Source organism: Vipera berus (assembly GCF_964194415.1).
Source record: "Vipera berus genome assembly, chromosome: Z".
Taxonomy (NCBI): domain Eukaryota; kingdom Metazoa; phylum Chordata; class Lepidosauria; order Squamata; family Viperidae; genus Vipera; species Vipera berus.
In genome coordinates this window covers 60197909-60215472 of record NC_138205.1, presented here as the reverse complement: position 1 = coordinate 60215472, position 17564 = coordinate 60197909, and the positions used below count along the sequence as shown (strand labels likewise).

The 17564-nt window shown below is 41.8% G+C and overlaps 1 protein-coding gene and 1 long non-coding RNA gene across 8 annotated transcripts in view; one reads left to right on the top strand and one right to left on the bottom strand.

The window, feature by feature from the left end:
- COBL (cordon-bleu WH2 repeat protein) overlaps positions 1 to 16065 on the bottom strand; it is a 242330-nt gene extending 226265 nt beyond the window's left edge. For 2 of the 6 annotated variants that reach the window (XR_014028622.1, XM_081345343.1), the window contains exon 1: positions 15837 to 16063. Coding sequence is in view for 2 of the 6 variants with exons in the window: in XM_081345343.1 (XP_081201469.1) it covers positions 15837 to 15883 (47 nt within the window). In the remaining 4 variants the exon portion in view is untranslated. Of the gene's footprint in view, positions 1 to 15836 lie in introns of all 6 variants that reach the window. The other 4 variants (XR_014028623.1, XM_081345344.1, XR_014028621.1 and 1 more) reach the window with 3 other exon arrangements.
- On the top strand, positions 1629 to 3350 carry LOC308677295. Of its 2 annotated transcripts, XR_014028448.1 has the most exons (4): positions 1629 to 1685; positions 2604 to 2643; positions 2733 to 2846; positions 2975 to 3350. It is a non-coding gene; the product is annotated as an uncharacterized lncRNA (long non-coding RNA). The 2 variants fall into 2 exon arrangements; XR_014028449.1 differs by having other exon boundaries at positions 2733 to 3350.
- Positions 16066 to 17564: the final 1499 nt, after the last annotated feature.

Below are 17564 nucleotides of genomic sequence, written 5' to 3'. Positions count from 1 at the left end.
TTTAAAATTCACATACATTGTAATAAATTAGTGTTTCTTCTTGAGTTTCCTTTACAGTATGTAAACCAGACTGAGATGGGGAAATAATTTATTTTGCTATGAATTAGAAACTATGAATTAGAATTAGAATTTATAATCAGTCAAATCAGAAAGATTGGAAGCCTATACCTTGTTGAAAAATGAGTGTTAGTCTAAGTACTTTTGTCTATGGTTTTAAAAATAAGCCAGTACTATAGTCATTCCAAAGCTGTTCTCACATTGTCACATAATACTTATATGCTTTTACCTGATCAGCAACAGTATTTATTAATACAAAAACAGAAACACTGAAGGGAATAAATATTAACATTTAAGACTGGTTATTAAAAGGCATGTCTTCTTTAAATCATGAATATTTATGATTTGGAACAGTAGATGGATGATACTTTTTCATTGACTAAATAGAAGTAGTCCTCAACTTACAACAATTCATTTAGTAACTGTTCGAAGTTACGGCAGTAGTTATAGTGTATACCTTTTTTAATGAAAATTATCAACACTTTTGATTAGTGACGTCATCAAAGTAAACAAACCCACGTGGTGTTGATTATGTCAGCAGATCATGGCCCTATGCGGAAGTAACCGCCCTATTTTCAGATAAGGCAAGTGGAAGTGTTGGCCTAAGCCCATCAGGATAAGCAAGAGTAACCCTAGCAACCCTATTTTCAGATAAGACGTCTTGAACCTAACCCCATCAATAAGTCAAGGCAGTCAAGCCTCTGGGTACATGATTAGCTTAACCCTAGACTAGTTCTATGGACATTCAAAACAAACAGAATAAGCTAAATAAAGTAAAGAATTAACAGAGGCCTGTGCTTTTGGGAAACAAGCCCTAATTTGGGGAGCTGTGAAATAATAATAATAATAAATGCTTTCTATTTCTAATCATTCTAGCCTAATGATGCTTTTAATTTTGTGGAGTTTTAAAAATCAGCACCTCAAAAGCAGGGGAAAAAGGCCCTAAACGTGGCCAGGGCTTGCATTTAACCCCCTTTTTTCTAAAAGGTATTTATTTCTAGAAGGTTTTAAAATCATTTTCTCGAATACAGGGTGGGGGGGAAAAAACCATTTAAAACCCGCAGCTGGTTTTTACCTTTGTAAAAATCTAAAGTCACATATTTTGTCAATTGAGCCCTCAAATCCACATGTACATGTAACCATACGAAGCACGGCCTTAATAAAATATATTCTGCACCCCCTACAGCAAAAAGACAGGGAATATTAACAGGAATTAAAATGCTCACAAAGGGCAACCAGCCAGGTAGGAAGTAGACTTGTTCGGGCATGTTAGGGCTGTGGATCCGAGCATGCGTGTTTGTGCCTGATAGTAAAAAAAGGGGGTTAGGCCTTGTTCGGGACATGCCTGGGCATGTCATACCCCATGATTCTGGACAGGCACAAGGCTCAAGGACGTGTCATAGCATGCACGGGGGAGATTGTACAGGCAGGTCTGAACAGCTAGCAATTTAATTCCAGCAGTGTTTTAAAGATGGCAAATACTGATGGAGATTTGTTTGATGTAAATTTGATCCCCAAACCTCCCAAGCGTGGGCATAGAATAAGAAAAGGACCTGAGCTATATGGCTTCATTGAAGACAACAAACTTATAAAGCCTTGTTGTTGCAGATTCTGCAAAACATCAAATGGTAAGTAAATATAAAAATTAAGAAAACAGTATTTTGATTAGTTGAAACAGCTAGACTAATCCTACCTTATTTCCTGTTTTAGAAACAGTGGAATCTCAAAATGTCAGCATGCCTCAGATTCTGAAAGCGTGTATCATTAAAATATTAAAATATTACACCATTGTTTAATGGGGTGTCTACAATCAGATGAAGACCATGCGGATGGTACCAGTGAAACAGAGCTTATTAGCAGCTTATGCTTTAGACTTTCTATGCCTCATATTCTCTGAGTCATCATCAGTATTTCTGACAAAGTGAATAACTTATATTTCACCAGGGATTCCCTTGGTGAGCTCAAGAAATTCATACATCATATAGCGCTTATGAAAAAACCACTGTCATTAATGAAGCCGAATTGCCATTGTCTCTGAAGAGGTTTATATGTCAGAATGTAACAGAAATTGATTACAAAAAACCGTTAATGCTATGAAATTTATAATAAAATGTGCTTTACAAATCACATGAAAGATGTATTATGTTTTTTCTTTTGGTGGCCCTCTGTTTAACCTTGTTAGGTGTTAAACACAGAGATACAATTTAATCAAAGCTCATGTGATATTATCCAATCAGGTTTTCCTGATGAGGCGGGGGGGCAGTTTTGCAAAAAATGAGAAGAACTCACTAACTCTGATGGGATTAATTTGTTACATCAACAGCCTGTATAAAAGCATGTCCCTTACTGGGAAAGTCACGTCTGCTGGCTTCTGTCATACCCATACCTTCAGAGCCATTTGATCTACTAAGAAGAACCTTTTCAGAATGAATCCTACTAATGAAAGTAGTTTATGCCTAATTTTTGAAACACTTAGATGCAAAATGGAGTTTGTAACATTCTTGTCTGCTTGCTTGTTTGTCTAATTGCTTGTTTTCTTTCACTAGAATGAATTGACAGATTCAGAATGTTTGAGGGTATATGAAGGTATTTGTCTTTCATACTTTCATACATTTAGATTCTTATAAACATTTCTGCAGCAATTCTGAATGTTGGGGTTTTTTCTTTTCCTTCAGAATGGGAGGACAACCAACCATTTGTGGATTTCACAATTCCAACAGAGTGCCAAGGAGTCTGAGGTGATAGCCAAAAGCCTTCCACAAGCTACGTAGCACGAATGCTGTTAGGAGGTATAATATCTAGCATTTTACCCAACTACAAAACCATTAGTATTATTTTTTAGAAACTAAAGGGAGGAGGGGTGGTATTATGTTATTAGGAATGTTGGTGATAGCCTTTTGTTTGTTTGTTTCACCAGAGCCAGCCTGCAAAAAAGCAAAAATGCATGGAGGTGAACTTCCCGCATCCCCAGCAGGCAGCGATAGTTGTGAATCTATGCCTGTATCTCAACCAAAAGAGGAGATATGTCATTCTATGCCCCCGCTACAAGCCCCTAACTTTGCAAACTCTCAGAATATGAACGATGTTTATCTGGATATGGTGCAAGCATGGGAGAAGCCTATCAGAAATTTCAGAGCTGTGGAACACTATCATCGATATAGATTTGCTAATCTTGACCGAATCCAGTCTTTTGTAGATGCAAAAGGCTATCCATAATGCGGTACAGACTCTTTTGAATAATGTTGCCAGGGACATAGGTCTAAACGATTTTGTTCAACTTCGGTTTGATGCAGAGGGTCTAAATCATCCTCTCTTTTCTCTTAGGAGGCATGTGAATGATTTAAATGCTGATGATTTTCTGACCAGTGTTGAAAATCTGCTTCAAAGCAAGGCAGAGATATTGGGGGGGGGGTGTTAATTTACTATTAGTGGTTACTATTGTGAAGAACAGGGAGGGGGGTGGGCTTAGGAAGTTAAACACTGTACTGCTCAGCAGAGTGCTGAAGAAAAAAAAGACAACACCTAGTAGATTTCAGTGTGGAAGGTGAATTTCTGTGTTTTGCCAGCTGTTTGTTCTATCTGATTGGTGTCGATGATAGAAATCAAGAAATTATTACCAGGGCCAGGGAACTTCACAGCAGGGTGGGTGTTTCCACAGAAAAGAGGATTGACTTTTCTCAGATACACCTCTTTGAAGATTTAAGGGTCACTATAAAGATCTTGTTTTATATGCAGGGTGGGTGGAGGTTTTTTGTCACAGGTAGCCCACAGCAAGAAAAAATAAAGTTCATATTGTTACACAACAAGCATTACTGTGGCATCAAAAATATCAAGGGCTTCCTAGGTGAACACTATTTCTGTAAATTCTGCCACACACCCTACCACCACAAATTTTGTCACGGCTGTCAATATATCTGCAGAGCATGCCTCAAGCTAGAATGTCAGAAGGTGGAGGCAGAGAAGACGCACTGCTGTAGATGCAAAGTGCTTTGCCAGTCTAAGGTGTGTCTTGAAAGACACACACAACTCGCTAGGGAAGGGAAGGTTGACTGTAAGAATAAAGCATATTGTGAAACATGTGGGGTTTATGTCTTTACCCCCCACAAAAAGTGCAAGGAAATCCAGTGTGGACAGTGCTCTGAGAAGGTTGAAAGCTTGGATGGGCATTTATGCTTTCTAAAATCGTTGGTCTGACCGCGAATTGGCGAAAGATACATCATTTATGATTTTGAATGCTGTCAAGAGACAGGAACCCATATACCTAATTATGTCTACGCCAGGGATATGTTGAAGGAGTGGTATGATAAAGATGTTGTGAGTTGGGATTGTTATGGTGTTAGATGCCTGGAACAGTTTGTAAAGGAGTTTATAAATCTTAATTTTAAACGATGTACTTTTATCGCTCACAACTCCAAAGGTTATGACAGATACCTAGTACTCAGACAGCTGATCCGTGAAAAGGTTAGGGTTGAACTTATAAGTCAGGGGTGGAAACTGCTGTGTATTACCTTTCCGGATTATAATATTCGGTTTATTGATAGTCTTTCATTTTTACCCCTTAAATTAAGCAAATTACCCAAAGCTATGGGGTTTCAAGGCAGCAAAGGGTATTTCTCCCACTTGTTCAGTACAATGGCCAATCAAGACTACGTGGGACTAGTCCCTGAAGCTAAGTATTATAGCCCTGAAACCATGATGCCTGGGGAGAGAGAAGAATTCATGAAGTGGCATGCTGCTAATACAGGTACTGTGTTTAAACTAAAGAAGGCTCTGGCTTACTATTGCAGACAAGATGTAGATATATTAAGAGAGTCCTGTATTCGATTTAGGAAACAGGTAATGGAAATGACTGAGCTTGAGTTTCTCAAGATATTCTCAAGATATTGTTGAGGAGACAGACGTTCGATGCATTGACCCCTTCCAATATATCACATTGCCATCTGTCTGCATGGCACAGTACCGGTTCATGTATTTGAAGAGTGATACCATTGTGTTAGCACCTTTGGACTGACACAGAAGACACAGAAAAGGTATTCATCTCCAGCGATTCAATGGTTGATGCATATAGAGCGCACTGAGAATCTCAGTATTCAGCATGCTCTGAAGGGGGGTGAAAAGCAGGCAAATATTTTTTGGATGGTTTTGCTGTCATAAATGGAACTCCCACAGCTTTTGAATTTCACGGGTTTTTTTTTTCATGGGTGCCCTGTCTGCTACTCTGAAAAAGACTTCAACAAATTACTTGATTCAACATATGGTAGCCTGCACAACCGTACTAGGATTAAAGAGGAGGACCTCAGGAGCCGGGGTTATGCTGTGCGCTGCATTTGGGAACACGAATGGAGGGCCTTGGTGGAGGCTGACACCTCTTTGAAGCAGTTCCTAGTTGAGAATAAGCTCCCAACTCCTTTGAATCCTCAAGATGCTTTTTTTGGTGGCAGAACAAATGCCACATGCCTGTACTACAAACCAAAACCTGGTGAACAAATATTATACTACGATTTCACCAGTTTGTACCCTTTTGTGAATAAGACCAAGGAGTACCCAATCGGCCATCCACAAATCATCTACCAAAAGTTTGGGGACATAAAGCAATATTTTGGGTTAGCCAAAGTCAAAGTGTATCCGCCAAGGAATCTCTATTTCCCTGTCCTACCCCACAAATCAGGGGGCAAATTAATGTTTAGTTTGTGCGCAACCTGCACAGAAAAACTGCAAACCACCCCCTGTAAACACAGTGATGAGGAAAGAGCCCTGACTGGGACATGGTGTACTGTTGAATTGAATGTAGCTTTAGAAAAAGGTTACAGAAATGTTGAAATCTATGAGATCTGGCATTTTGAAAGAACATCAAATGGGCTATTTTCAGGTTATATGAACACACATCTCAGACAGAAACAGGAAGCCAGTGGTTACCCTGACTGGTGCAAAACAGAACAGGATAAAGAGCAATATATTCAGGTTTATGAAAAGATGGAAGGTGTCCACTTACGACGTGACCACATTGAAATAAATCCTGCTAAAAGACAGATTGCCAAACTCTTCTTAAACTCGCTGTGGGGCAAGTTTGGGCAGAGCACCAATCACCTGACCACATCCGTGGTAACAAATCCTGAGGAACTATTCAAATATCTTTTTGTACCCTATTACGATGTTTCCTCATGTGAGTTTGTGGATACGGAGACAGCCATTGTGACGTGGAAAACAGCCAAGAACCACTCCACCAAAACCACATGCACTAATGTATTCATTGCCAGCTTTACAACAGCTTATGCGCAGCTGGAATTATACAGGCTACTGAATGGGCTGGGCGATAGGTGCCTGTACCATGACACCAATTCAGTCATTTTTATAAGTAGAGAGGGGGCGTGGACACCTCCTTTGGGTGATTATTTAGGTCAACTGACAAGTGAGATTCCTCCAAACACTACGATAACAGAGTTTGTTGCAGCCGGTCCCAAAACCTTCATCCCCACTCGATCAATGGGATATTTGGCATTGGAGGAGAGCAAAGCTTCTGCATGACCAAGACACACTCCTGGGGCTACTTTTACACGTTTTACAAAGAGAGAAGCTGCCAAGAGTTGCACTTTGTAATTCTCATTGCCATCCTTCATCAAGCAAAATTCATTTCTGTTTCTTGTGAATTTGACTTTCACATCAATACCGTTAATTAGCAGTGTGTCTTGAAAAAACAGATCGCTATGCAGAGGCCCTAGCAGGTCCCATTTACGACTACCGGCCGTGTGTCTTGCTCTCACTTTGAAACCAGAGTTCCCAGTGGCTGTCAGTAGAGTACTCTCCATGAGGTCCGAGTCATCTTTGTAAAAACCACCAGCTGTAAATTGGGTACCCAGCGCATCACCACCAAAGTTCAGAATCAGTTCAATCATGGCACGGTAAGAATAGCAATGATGGTTCTGTGTAATGAGCCGATCTCCCAAGGTAACATCCAGCTGATTAAACAGTGATGCTATGGGGTAGTTGGTCAGGGCTTGCTCCTTGGGAGGAAAGCCATGGCAAATCTAGACAGCACACTAAAAAGCAGAGACATCACCCTGTCAACAAAAGTGCGTATAGTCAAGGCTATGGTCTTCCCAGTTGCAATGTATGGCAGTGAAAGCTGGACCATAAGAAAGGCTGAGCGCCAAAGAATTGAAGCCTTTGAACTATGGTGCTAGAGAAGACTCCTGCGAGTCCCTTGGACTGCAAGGCGATCAAACCGGTCAGTGCTAGAGGAGATCAACCCTGACTGCTCTTTAGAAGGCCAGATCCTGAAGCTAAAACTCAAATACTTTGGCCACCTAATGAGAAGGAAGGATTCACTGGAGAAGAACCTAATGCTGGGAAAGATTGAGGGCAATAGAAGAAGGGGACAACAGAGAATGAGGTGGTTGGATGGAGTCACTGAAGCAGTAGGTGTGAGCTTAAATGGACTCCAGAAGATGGTAGAGGACAGGAAGGCCTGGAGGAACATTGTCCATAGGGTCGCGATGGGTCGGATACAACTTTGCAACTAACAACAACAACACCCTAGCCCCGACATCAATATCCAATCCGTCAGCCTTTACAATCTTGCAACTCACATACAGTTGTTTAAATCTGTGTAATGCTCACCATGCCCCATGATAAAAAATTCCAGGGGAGCATTGGGTGTCAGCGCTGATAAAGATGGGATTTCGACATAGGTACTGTTTTCAATACTGGTCTGTGTAGGCGCCAGTTGAAAAAGATCCAGTTCTGCTTTAACACATTCCTCTGAAGCAGAATGAATAAATGCCATATTGTATTAGAATATGTCTTCCTTGTCACAGCAAATTCCTTCCTTTTTCTTAAAATTCTTGCAGGAATCTCTTTTAAAATCAAAACTTTTTGCTCATCCATTACAAAATCAATATTATAGGAGGCCTGGATAACTTCATTTCTAATCTTTCTCTTTGTAAAATAAACCACCACATCTCTGGGTAATTTCCTTTGTCTTGCAATCCACGAATTAACACGGAAGATTTTATCTATATCTTCCATTATTTCATCTGCTGGTCGCTCCAACACCCCTTCCAAAACCTCAGAAACCATTTTCGTCAAATTTTCCTTAGGATTTTCTTTTAGGCCTCTGATTCTCAAAGCAAACTCCATCTGAGAATACTGTGTCGAAATCAAATCATAATCCATTTTCTCTATCACATTTTCAGTTTCTGTCATTTTGGCTTCCATTCTAATATCATTTTGAACAAGATCTTCCATTCTTTCATCCAAAATCTCAATGCTTTTAGCCATATTTAACATTACAGATGTGATGTCTGCTCTCATTTCTGCTAATTTCTCTGTAAACTTCTCCTCCAACTTTTTCTCCATTAACTCAACAAATTGTTGCATTTGCTTTTCCATAGTCTCTTGCAGCAAACTCTGCAAATCTTTTACTGTAAAAGCTGATACAGATTCAGATGCAGAGGACAATGAAGTTTTCACCGAAGACTGCTGCCTCAGGGCAGGAACTTTAGAAGATATAGCCGCCATTATCACCCTCTATTGTTAACTACGCACTTTCACTTGCAGATTCAGCAAAGTCCATTGAGTTAAAGATCAAAACATCATCTTCACCAAAATCTCCTGCATCGCTCTGCCTGCGTCCTCGTTCTCATAAGCTCTTCCTTGCTAGCAGGGATGGTTGCGAACGCCCTGTTCTACTCCAAAAAACCCGGAGCAGAGACGCCTCGCAGTCCGGAGCATGCCCAGGCTTCGGGGGGGCTCAATCCTTCCGCCACCAAAACTCTAAGTTCTGGCGGCCCCGGAGAGCTCTACCCCTACCTGGACGCTCACCCCCTCCTCTTCTCCCGAGGTGGGGGCTTCCGAGCCGCCGAACAGCTGATCGGCGCTGTTTTCGGCGGCTCTACGGAGCCACGAGGCTGACAGCCAAGAAATGGCTGCCTCCGGCGTCGCCTTACCATCCGGAAGCCACAGGGCTTCCTCTTCTGTGCACGTCTCCTCTTGGTATGGCAGGTCTTTTTCATAAGTCTTCTCTTTTTAAACGGAATAGGCGGGCCCAATGCATAATTCTTCCTGGCTATGATCATCCCTGATCGATCCTGCCCCCTCAAAACAACTCAGGATACAAGATGCCCCGCAACATCTCTGGCAATGTTTTTGGCAGCAGATTTCACATGCGGCTTAATGATTTCTAATCCTTGCCTCAAAAACGGCATTGGTTTTCGAAAAAACCCATGGAACAGACCCCCTAAACCTGTCCCGTACATAATGGGGGCTCCTCAGAAGCCTGGAAGGCTGCCACCAGCTTGTGCCCTGTAGTAAGCCACGTAGTCTTAAGGGTTCCCGTGCTCCTTGATCACAACCATCCTTCACTTTTCCGAGGCCTAAAATGAAGCTTGACAATCACCTTCCTGTGATAAAAATGCACGTTTTTGTCCTGATCGGTTTTGATTTCTATGGTAATGGTATCGATGTGACGTTTGTTGACCGGTACATAATGTGGATGGTCATTGTGACGAAATCACTGTCTTACCCTCGCACAGGCACACAGTGCAGTAATGGCACATAGAAGTCACCCACTATCTGGAGCTCTACAATGTCTGTGAAAACATATAAGGTGCTGAATCCAGGGAACATACCTAACAGATGTCCAAGTTCTCCGCTAACTAGAATGGTGTGCAGTTCATCTCCTTTAAGATTTTTTGACCCACTGAATCATAATGTAGGGTTGTCTTAGGTCCATCCTTAACGTTTGATATAAGCTTGTTCATATTTTCTAACCAATGTTGGATGCTGTTATAGTACCCGCTTCTCAAAGAAAAATGCCATCTCTGTCTCTTGTTAGCTATTTCAAAATATCCAGGTGAAGTTAATGTGTGCCAACTATGCGGATACTGTATCTCTGCTAGCCCTACTTCCCATGATCCTGGAAGATCCAATGATCTTGCTAATTGAATAGTAAAATTAGAATTTTTGTTTTGGGGGAAAATTGCTGCTGATGCATTGCTGGGTAGGGTGATGTAAAACTCCATATCAAAGATGTTGTACTTCAGTCTCCTTAACCCAACTGTTGAACCTCTCTGTCCAGCCAGTCCATTTAACTAGAAACTCTCTGTGTCTCCCCCACCCTCTTTTTTGGATAATTTTCTCTATTCTGTATATGCGCTGTTGGTCAGCAGGAACCTTTTGGAGCTCCTCAAAGTAAAAAGCCCCCTTTACAGGGTCACCCGTGTAATCATTTAATCTATATACAACTCTTTCCCCCCTTGTCTCCAGTTCTTTGATGATGAATATCTCATCTGTATAGGTTTGCTCTTAGCCCTTTTCAAACTTACCCCAGTCTGGATACTCTGACATGATCCCCCACCGTAAGACATTTTTTCTTTCTTTTACTTTTTAAAGCTACCCCATAAAGCCTTATCCACACATCCCTTTCGTTAGACAAATTTACGGTATTAGGAGCAGTCCCGATGCTATGACGGTAAGTGCTATTGTACCCCTGAAGAGTATCTGCCAAAAGTATCTGCCAAAATGTCTACATACCAATGCGTATTTCTAGCTGTGAAATATCTCCAGAGTTTGTTTTTTAGGGTTCTATTAAACCTCTCTATAACGGCTGCTTTAGTTTCACTATGAGTGACAAAATGATGAATGTCATAACATGCTAAAAGTTTCTTCAGTGGGATATTCAAGAACTCTTTACCTGCATCTGTCTGTATTTTTCGGGGTGCGCGTCCTATTTCAAAGATATTCTGGAAGGCAGCTGTAACTTCCCTCCCTGTTTTATCAGATAAAGGGGAGGCCCAGGCATATTTAGATAACACATCGATAACTGTTAAGATGTACTTTTTTCTATGGTTCTCCTTAGAAAACTTGGAGACATCTATGAGGTCAGCCTGCCATTGATGATCTAAGGCAGACACTACTGTTTTATTTCTAGGAAAATTAATTCTTGCAGGCTTATGAAGCATATAAGCATCTTGGCCTGACAGCCACGTCTTGACTTGTTTCATGGTCAGGTTTTTATCATGTTTTCTAGCTTCCTGAAAAAGGCTATTCACACCTCCATAACTACCTTCACATCCTGGTGTATAATAAATACGGCTTAGAAACTTTTCATGCATTATTATACTGAAAGAAAACTGACAAATGGTCAAGCATTGACATTAACACAGTCTTTTATTGGTTATACAGAGTTCAGAGGGGTGGCATGGCTCCACCATCAGAAAAATACCCCTCATCACCACTATCAAAATCAGAAGATAAACCCCCATAACACAATACAGTAACCCGCCTGTAGCCCCCAATGCATGTCCACAGTCACAAGCAAGCCAGTCTTTACACAAATTGCACCTCTTTAACTCACAGGGTTGGTAGCATGATCTCTGGGATAGCTCAGAACCCCAGTTATAGTCTAGATCAGAAAAATCTGCAGAAGCTTTGTGACTGCTGCGATTACCATAGGAATATAAAATCGGGGTGTCTTGAAGTGTTTGCTGTCTAGGCGTTATTAATTCGGAGTCTGCAAAATATAAAGCACATCCTGCTAGTGTGATATCGGTGCCAGCAGCATTTACATTAACATAAATAAAAACATATTTTATTTACCATTGCAGGGAGATAATGTAGCATCATTCATCATTTCACAGGCTGTATGGTAAGTACTCTGCACCTCATCGTTAAAGTTACAACACATCATGCTACAGCCGGGCAAACCGGGCCTGAATAAAAAAAATTCTTTATCATAACCCCTGCAACAGATTTCGTCACATTCTTCCAGCTGGGGCCTTGTGTCAGCCCGTGTGACGCTCGCTTTTGCAGTTGTTTTAAAATCAGCTTTGGAGCCAGAGGTTACCATCTTCAAAAGACTGCTGGAATTAAATTGCTAGCTGTTCAGACCTGCCTGTACAATCTCTCCCGCGCATGCTATGACACGTCCTTGAGCCTTGCGTGTGTCCAGAATCACGGGGTATGACATACCCAGGCATGTCCCAAACAAGGCCTAACCCCCTTTTTTACTATCAGGCACAAACACGCATGCCTGGATCCTCAGTCCTAACATGCCCGAACAAGTCTACTTCCCACCTGGCTGTGCTTCGTACGGTTACATGTACATGTGGATTTGAGGGTTCAATTGACAAAATATGTGACTTTAGATTTTTTAAAAGGTAAAGGTTTCCCCACACATGCGTGCTAGTCGTTTCCAACTCTAGGGGATGGTGCTCATCTCCGTTTCAAAACAGAAGAGCCAGCGCTTGTCTGAGGACATCTTCGTGGTCATGTGGCAGGCATGACTGGACGCCAAAGGCACACGGAACGCTGTTACCTTCCCACCAGAGTGGTCCCTATTTTTCTACTTGCATTTTTACGTGCTTTCGAACTGCTAGGTTGGCAGAAGCTGGGACGAGTAACAGGCGCTCACTATGTTACGCGGCACTCAGGATTCGACCCGCCAAACTGCCAACCATCTGATCGACAAGCTCAGTGTTTTTACAAAGGTAAAAACCAGCTGCGGGTTTTAAATGGTGTTTTTTTCCCCACCCTGCATTCGAGAAAATGATTTTAAAACCTCCTAGAAATAAATACCTTTTAGAAAAAAGGGGGTTAAATGCAAGCCCTGGCCGCCGTTTAGGGCCTCCTTTTTTCCCTGATTTTGAGGCGCTGGTTTTTAAAACTCCACCAAATTAAAAGCATCATTAGGCTAGAATGGTTAGAAATAAAAAGCATTTATTATTATCATTTCACAGCGCCCCAAAGTAGGGCTTGTTTCCCAAAAGCACAGGCCTCTGTTAATTATTTACTTTATTTAGCTTATTCTGTTTGTTTTGAATATCCATAGAATTAGTCTAGGGCAGGGGTCAGCAACCTGAAACAGTGAAAGAGCCACTCGGAACCGGTTCCCTCACAAAAGGAAAAACTGGGAGCTGCAAAAAATGTGTGCACATGCGCGTACATGCGCACATGTGCAGAACAGGGTTTGACTGAAGAGTGGAGCCAAGGCGAGATATGCACCTACCCTGCATATTTGAATTGATTGGTTGAACTTTTTTAGTCCCACTTTTTTTGGGGGGGACTGCACATGGCAGAGGACTGGGAGCCGCAGGAGACGGCTGAAAGAGCCGCATGCGGCTCCGGAGCCGCGGGTTGCAAACCTGTGGTCTAGGGTTAAGCTAATCATGTGCCCAGAGGCTTGACTGCCTTGACTTATTGATGGGGTTAGGTTCAAGACGTCTTATCTGAAAATAGGGTTGCTAGGGTTACTCTTGCTTCTCCTGATGGGCTTAGGCCAACACGTCACTTCCGCTTGCCTTATCTGAAAATAGGGTGGTTACTTTCGCATAGGGCCATGATCTGCTGACGTAATAATAAATAATAAATAATAAATAATAAACCTTTATTGTCAAAGTACAACATGTGTACATTGAGATTAGCTGAGCCTCCCCCCCGCCCCGTGCTCTCTCCCCCCAACACACAGTGACAACAAACCCTCCATCCTACCACACCATGTGAACCAACTACACCACACACCGGCCTCCCAAGTCAATTCTGCATAAGATTATGTCCCATTTAAAAGCCTAACAGCCCATGGATAAAAGCTATTTTTCAGCCTGTTGGTACGGCTGGCTATATTCCTATATCTCCTACCGGATGGTAGGAGAGTAAAGAGATACCGTCCAGGGTGTGAGTCATCCCTGAGAATCTTCCTCACTCTTCCAAGGCAACGAGCCCTGGCGATGTCATCCAGTGGTGTCAGGGAACAGCCCAAAATGTCTTGTGCTGTGCTCACTACCCTCTGTAATACTTTCCTGTCCGCGGCTGTCAGACCAGCATACCAAACCACAATACCATACGAGAGGACGCTCTCTATACTAGACCGGTAAAAGAGGGTCATTAGCTGTTGTTCTACCCTGTTCTTCCGCAAGACCCTAAGAAAGTGAAGCCTCTGTTGGGCCTTTCTAGCCACCTGAGTTGTGTTAACTTTCCAGGTCAGATCTTCACAGAGGTAGACTCCCAGAAATTTAAAGGAGGAAACTCTCTACACAGTCCTCCCCGATGTAAAGTGGGTTTGTTTACTTTGATGATGTCACTGATCAAAAGTGCTGATAGTTTTCATTAAAAAAGGTATACACTATAACACAGCACTGAAAAAAATGACAGATGACAGTTTTTCAGTTACAACCTTTGAACCATCCCCATGATCATGTGATCAAAATTTAGATCCTTGGCAACCGTTCCATACTTATGACCGCTGCTGTGTCCCAAGGTCATGTAATCCCCTTGTAACCTTCTGACAAGCTAAGTCAATGGAGATTCACTTAGCAACCATGTTACTAACAACTGCAGTGATTCACTTAACAACTGTGGCAAGGAAGGTCGTAAAATAGGAGAAAACTCAACAAATACTTCACTTAGGAACAGAAATTTTGGGCTCAATTGTGGTTGTAAGTCGAGGACTACTTGTATAGGGTAAAGGAAAAGAGCTTTCAGTTGGATAAATTTTTTGTTTATTAAAAATATTTAGTGCATACTTTTTAAAATTTTCTATGATAAATTTATGCTCTCATCTATCAATTTAAACAAGTTAACATCTGTACAATATCAAATCAGGTATTTTTAGTTATCCTATTTTCATAAAACAATATGAGTCAACTGTTTCTCATAGTTGTATGACTTAATTATTAGAGTTCCTTTTAATAGAACTAAACCAAATATATGGAGCATGTCTATTTTTTGTAGTTAAACAGTTAATAGTTTTAAGAATGTTTCCAACTATTAAACACCAGAGGAATAAAATACTCTTCTCCAGTTGTCTATATCAGCCCCATCCAGCACAACTACACTACAGTATTTTTTATATTTAGAGGTCAAGGTAGGTTGGCATGGAAATCTCTAAAGTGTTATCCCACCAAAACAACCCTGTAAAGTTAATTAGGCAAAGACTAATCCAGACTCACCAGTGAGTTTCCATGGTTAAGAATGAATTTAAACATGAGTCTCCCTTCATCCTAGTCCACCAATAACCAATATGCTACATTGCACTGCAGCTGCTGGAATCCTTATTATGGTGTCATGATAACACTAAACTTGGAATAATTCCCCAATCACTGGTTTGTCTGTGCAACACAGGAATGAGGCTCGACGGCTTCTGTGCCAAACAGTTCCTTCTGCTCGCACGGCACGCGAAGCCCAACCGCTTGCCGGGTCCCAATCCTAGCAGTACCCTTCACTGTCTCCTGCCACCTTAACTAAACAAACGGCTCGCCTCCCACTTGTTCCCTTCCAGTTGCCGACAAGGCTCCAACTCCACCCTCAACTGTCAACAGCTGAAGAGGCGGGGTGAAGAAACGCAGAAGAGAAGCCAGGAAAGACCTTCCGAGTCCAGATTTGACTGTGCTGAGAAGCGCTGGCGCCTTCGTTTTTGTTAACCATCTAGTTAGCTTAGAAAATACATCCCAGTACAGGTTGGAAGTACTGTGATCAGGAAAGGCACGCGTGCCAACGCACGGGTTTTTGGGGAGGATCATTAAGAACAGGGTAACTATGAACCTAAATCTGCTAAGATTTAAAATAGTACGCCTGTTGAAAATGCAAGACGCGAAGGCAGCTTTTCTCCGTCAAAACGCCGACTGCGAAATGTCTCCGACACACTCTGCTTGTTCTACCCTGCTCTGAACAACTTGCAGCCGGAGGAATAAAAACCAGTACAAGCCTCTCCCCATTGCTCTTTCCCATATCTCCAGCTTTTCTCTCATTTAAAATTATGTCTAAAATGCTCCCTCGAGTATCCTTACCTGCTGGCGGGTTTGTAGTCCCCGAACTGAGTAGCCCCGGTCTCCATAGATAATTTAAAAACAGGCAGTTGCGCTGACTTGAATGAAACTGCTCAGCTCAATCAAATTGCAGATGGTTGTGGGGCAGATGGCTGGCGTCTGCTGGGCCGATTAGATAAGGCGCGGTCTTTCATTCACGTCGGACTCCCACTACAGCTGAATTCCGAGGTTCCTGCCTTCTCATGCGTGTGAGCAAGGGGCGTCTAAAAAGAGGGTAAGTGCGGAGTGGAAAGTTATTGCTGGCTCTCGCCTGCCATCCAGGGAGCAATTAGAAAGGCAACTTCCGTCCCCGAGGCCGAGAGAGAGAGAGAGAGTTGTTGCGTTTGTCAGGCAGGCAGAGAGGGAAGCCATGCAATATTTATAGGCAGGTATTTTCTTTCGGAGGCCCAACGAACCAGTTGCGTTGTCTACACAAATTAGCGTATCAGGAGCAGGTGCTTATTATTAAAGCATCAGAATATATGTATGTAAGTATCGACCAAATTTCTTTAAAATGATTAGAGATACAGTTTGTATGATAGCCCTTAGGCTGCAGTAGTGCAACATACTTTTTTTCATTCCGCTGGGTAAGGATTCTTTTCTAAAGACAAGCTGTTAAATAAAACCGAACCGACATTCATAATTTTGATCTGAAATGGAGAACTGAGCTGTAGCACCTGTTAGAAAAACTAAGTATTGGGAATAATACAAGTTGTAGTAAAATGGTTGCCGACAATACTGTAGTGTAGTCCAAAGTTCGCTTCAGATAGCTCTTTGGCTCGTGCAAAGGGCAGGTTCTCATGTGCTATAATATGGAAAATTTAGACGAAGGTTGGGGACGTGGAGCCCGGAGCGAATACAGCAAACGAAGAATGACGACAGGATCGAGTGAGAAAGGCAAGCGGCGGCGCCCCACATTTTCGACAGGCAAAAGCGCGCTTGCGAACAAACATAGATCACATATCTGCCTCTGTCAGAGGATTTTGCTTACATAATCAAGAATCCGAAAAGTCAATTCCTGTCCTCGAGTGTGTTTCTGAAAAAGAAACCCATTCCTTCCCTAAATGCTAAATCCCTTAAAATAAGTGGGCAGTTTTAAATTTCCCTGGACTGTAGTGAAGTATTGTAATGAAAGTTTGGGGGGATTTTTCTTTTTATGAGGGATTAATATAAATTCAGAGTCCTCCTCTAATCTAAACAAGATCAAGCCTTGTCATTATATAGCCACAGGCTTTGTTTCAAAATAATTTTACAAACAAACGTGATGGTATTTTGGGGTTATTACACTGCTATAAAAGGCCCTCAGAGGCAGTAGCCCCTTTAAAATTGCTCATAATGTCGTCTTTTGCAAATCTCTCAACCAGTTTATTATTTAATTCTGTGTAAAGTTAATAAATGCACATATTTTATCTGAGCTTCTAGCTTTTAATAATGGGTAGTCTTTTTTTATTGAAAAGTTTTACAATACATTTTTTAACAACAAAACCCCTCCCAACCCCCTCCCCTCCCCCCAACCCTCCCCAACACCTCCCTCCCTTCCCCCTCCCCCCTCCCCGACTTCCCAGAGCTAAATACAGGCTATAAAGATACAAACAATCATAATCTACCTTATGCAAACAACAATAAGCTATTAAATCTATCCACTTTAACTCTTATAAAATAACTGCAAGCAATATAAATATCACATCAATACTTATTCAAATGCTAGAT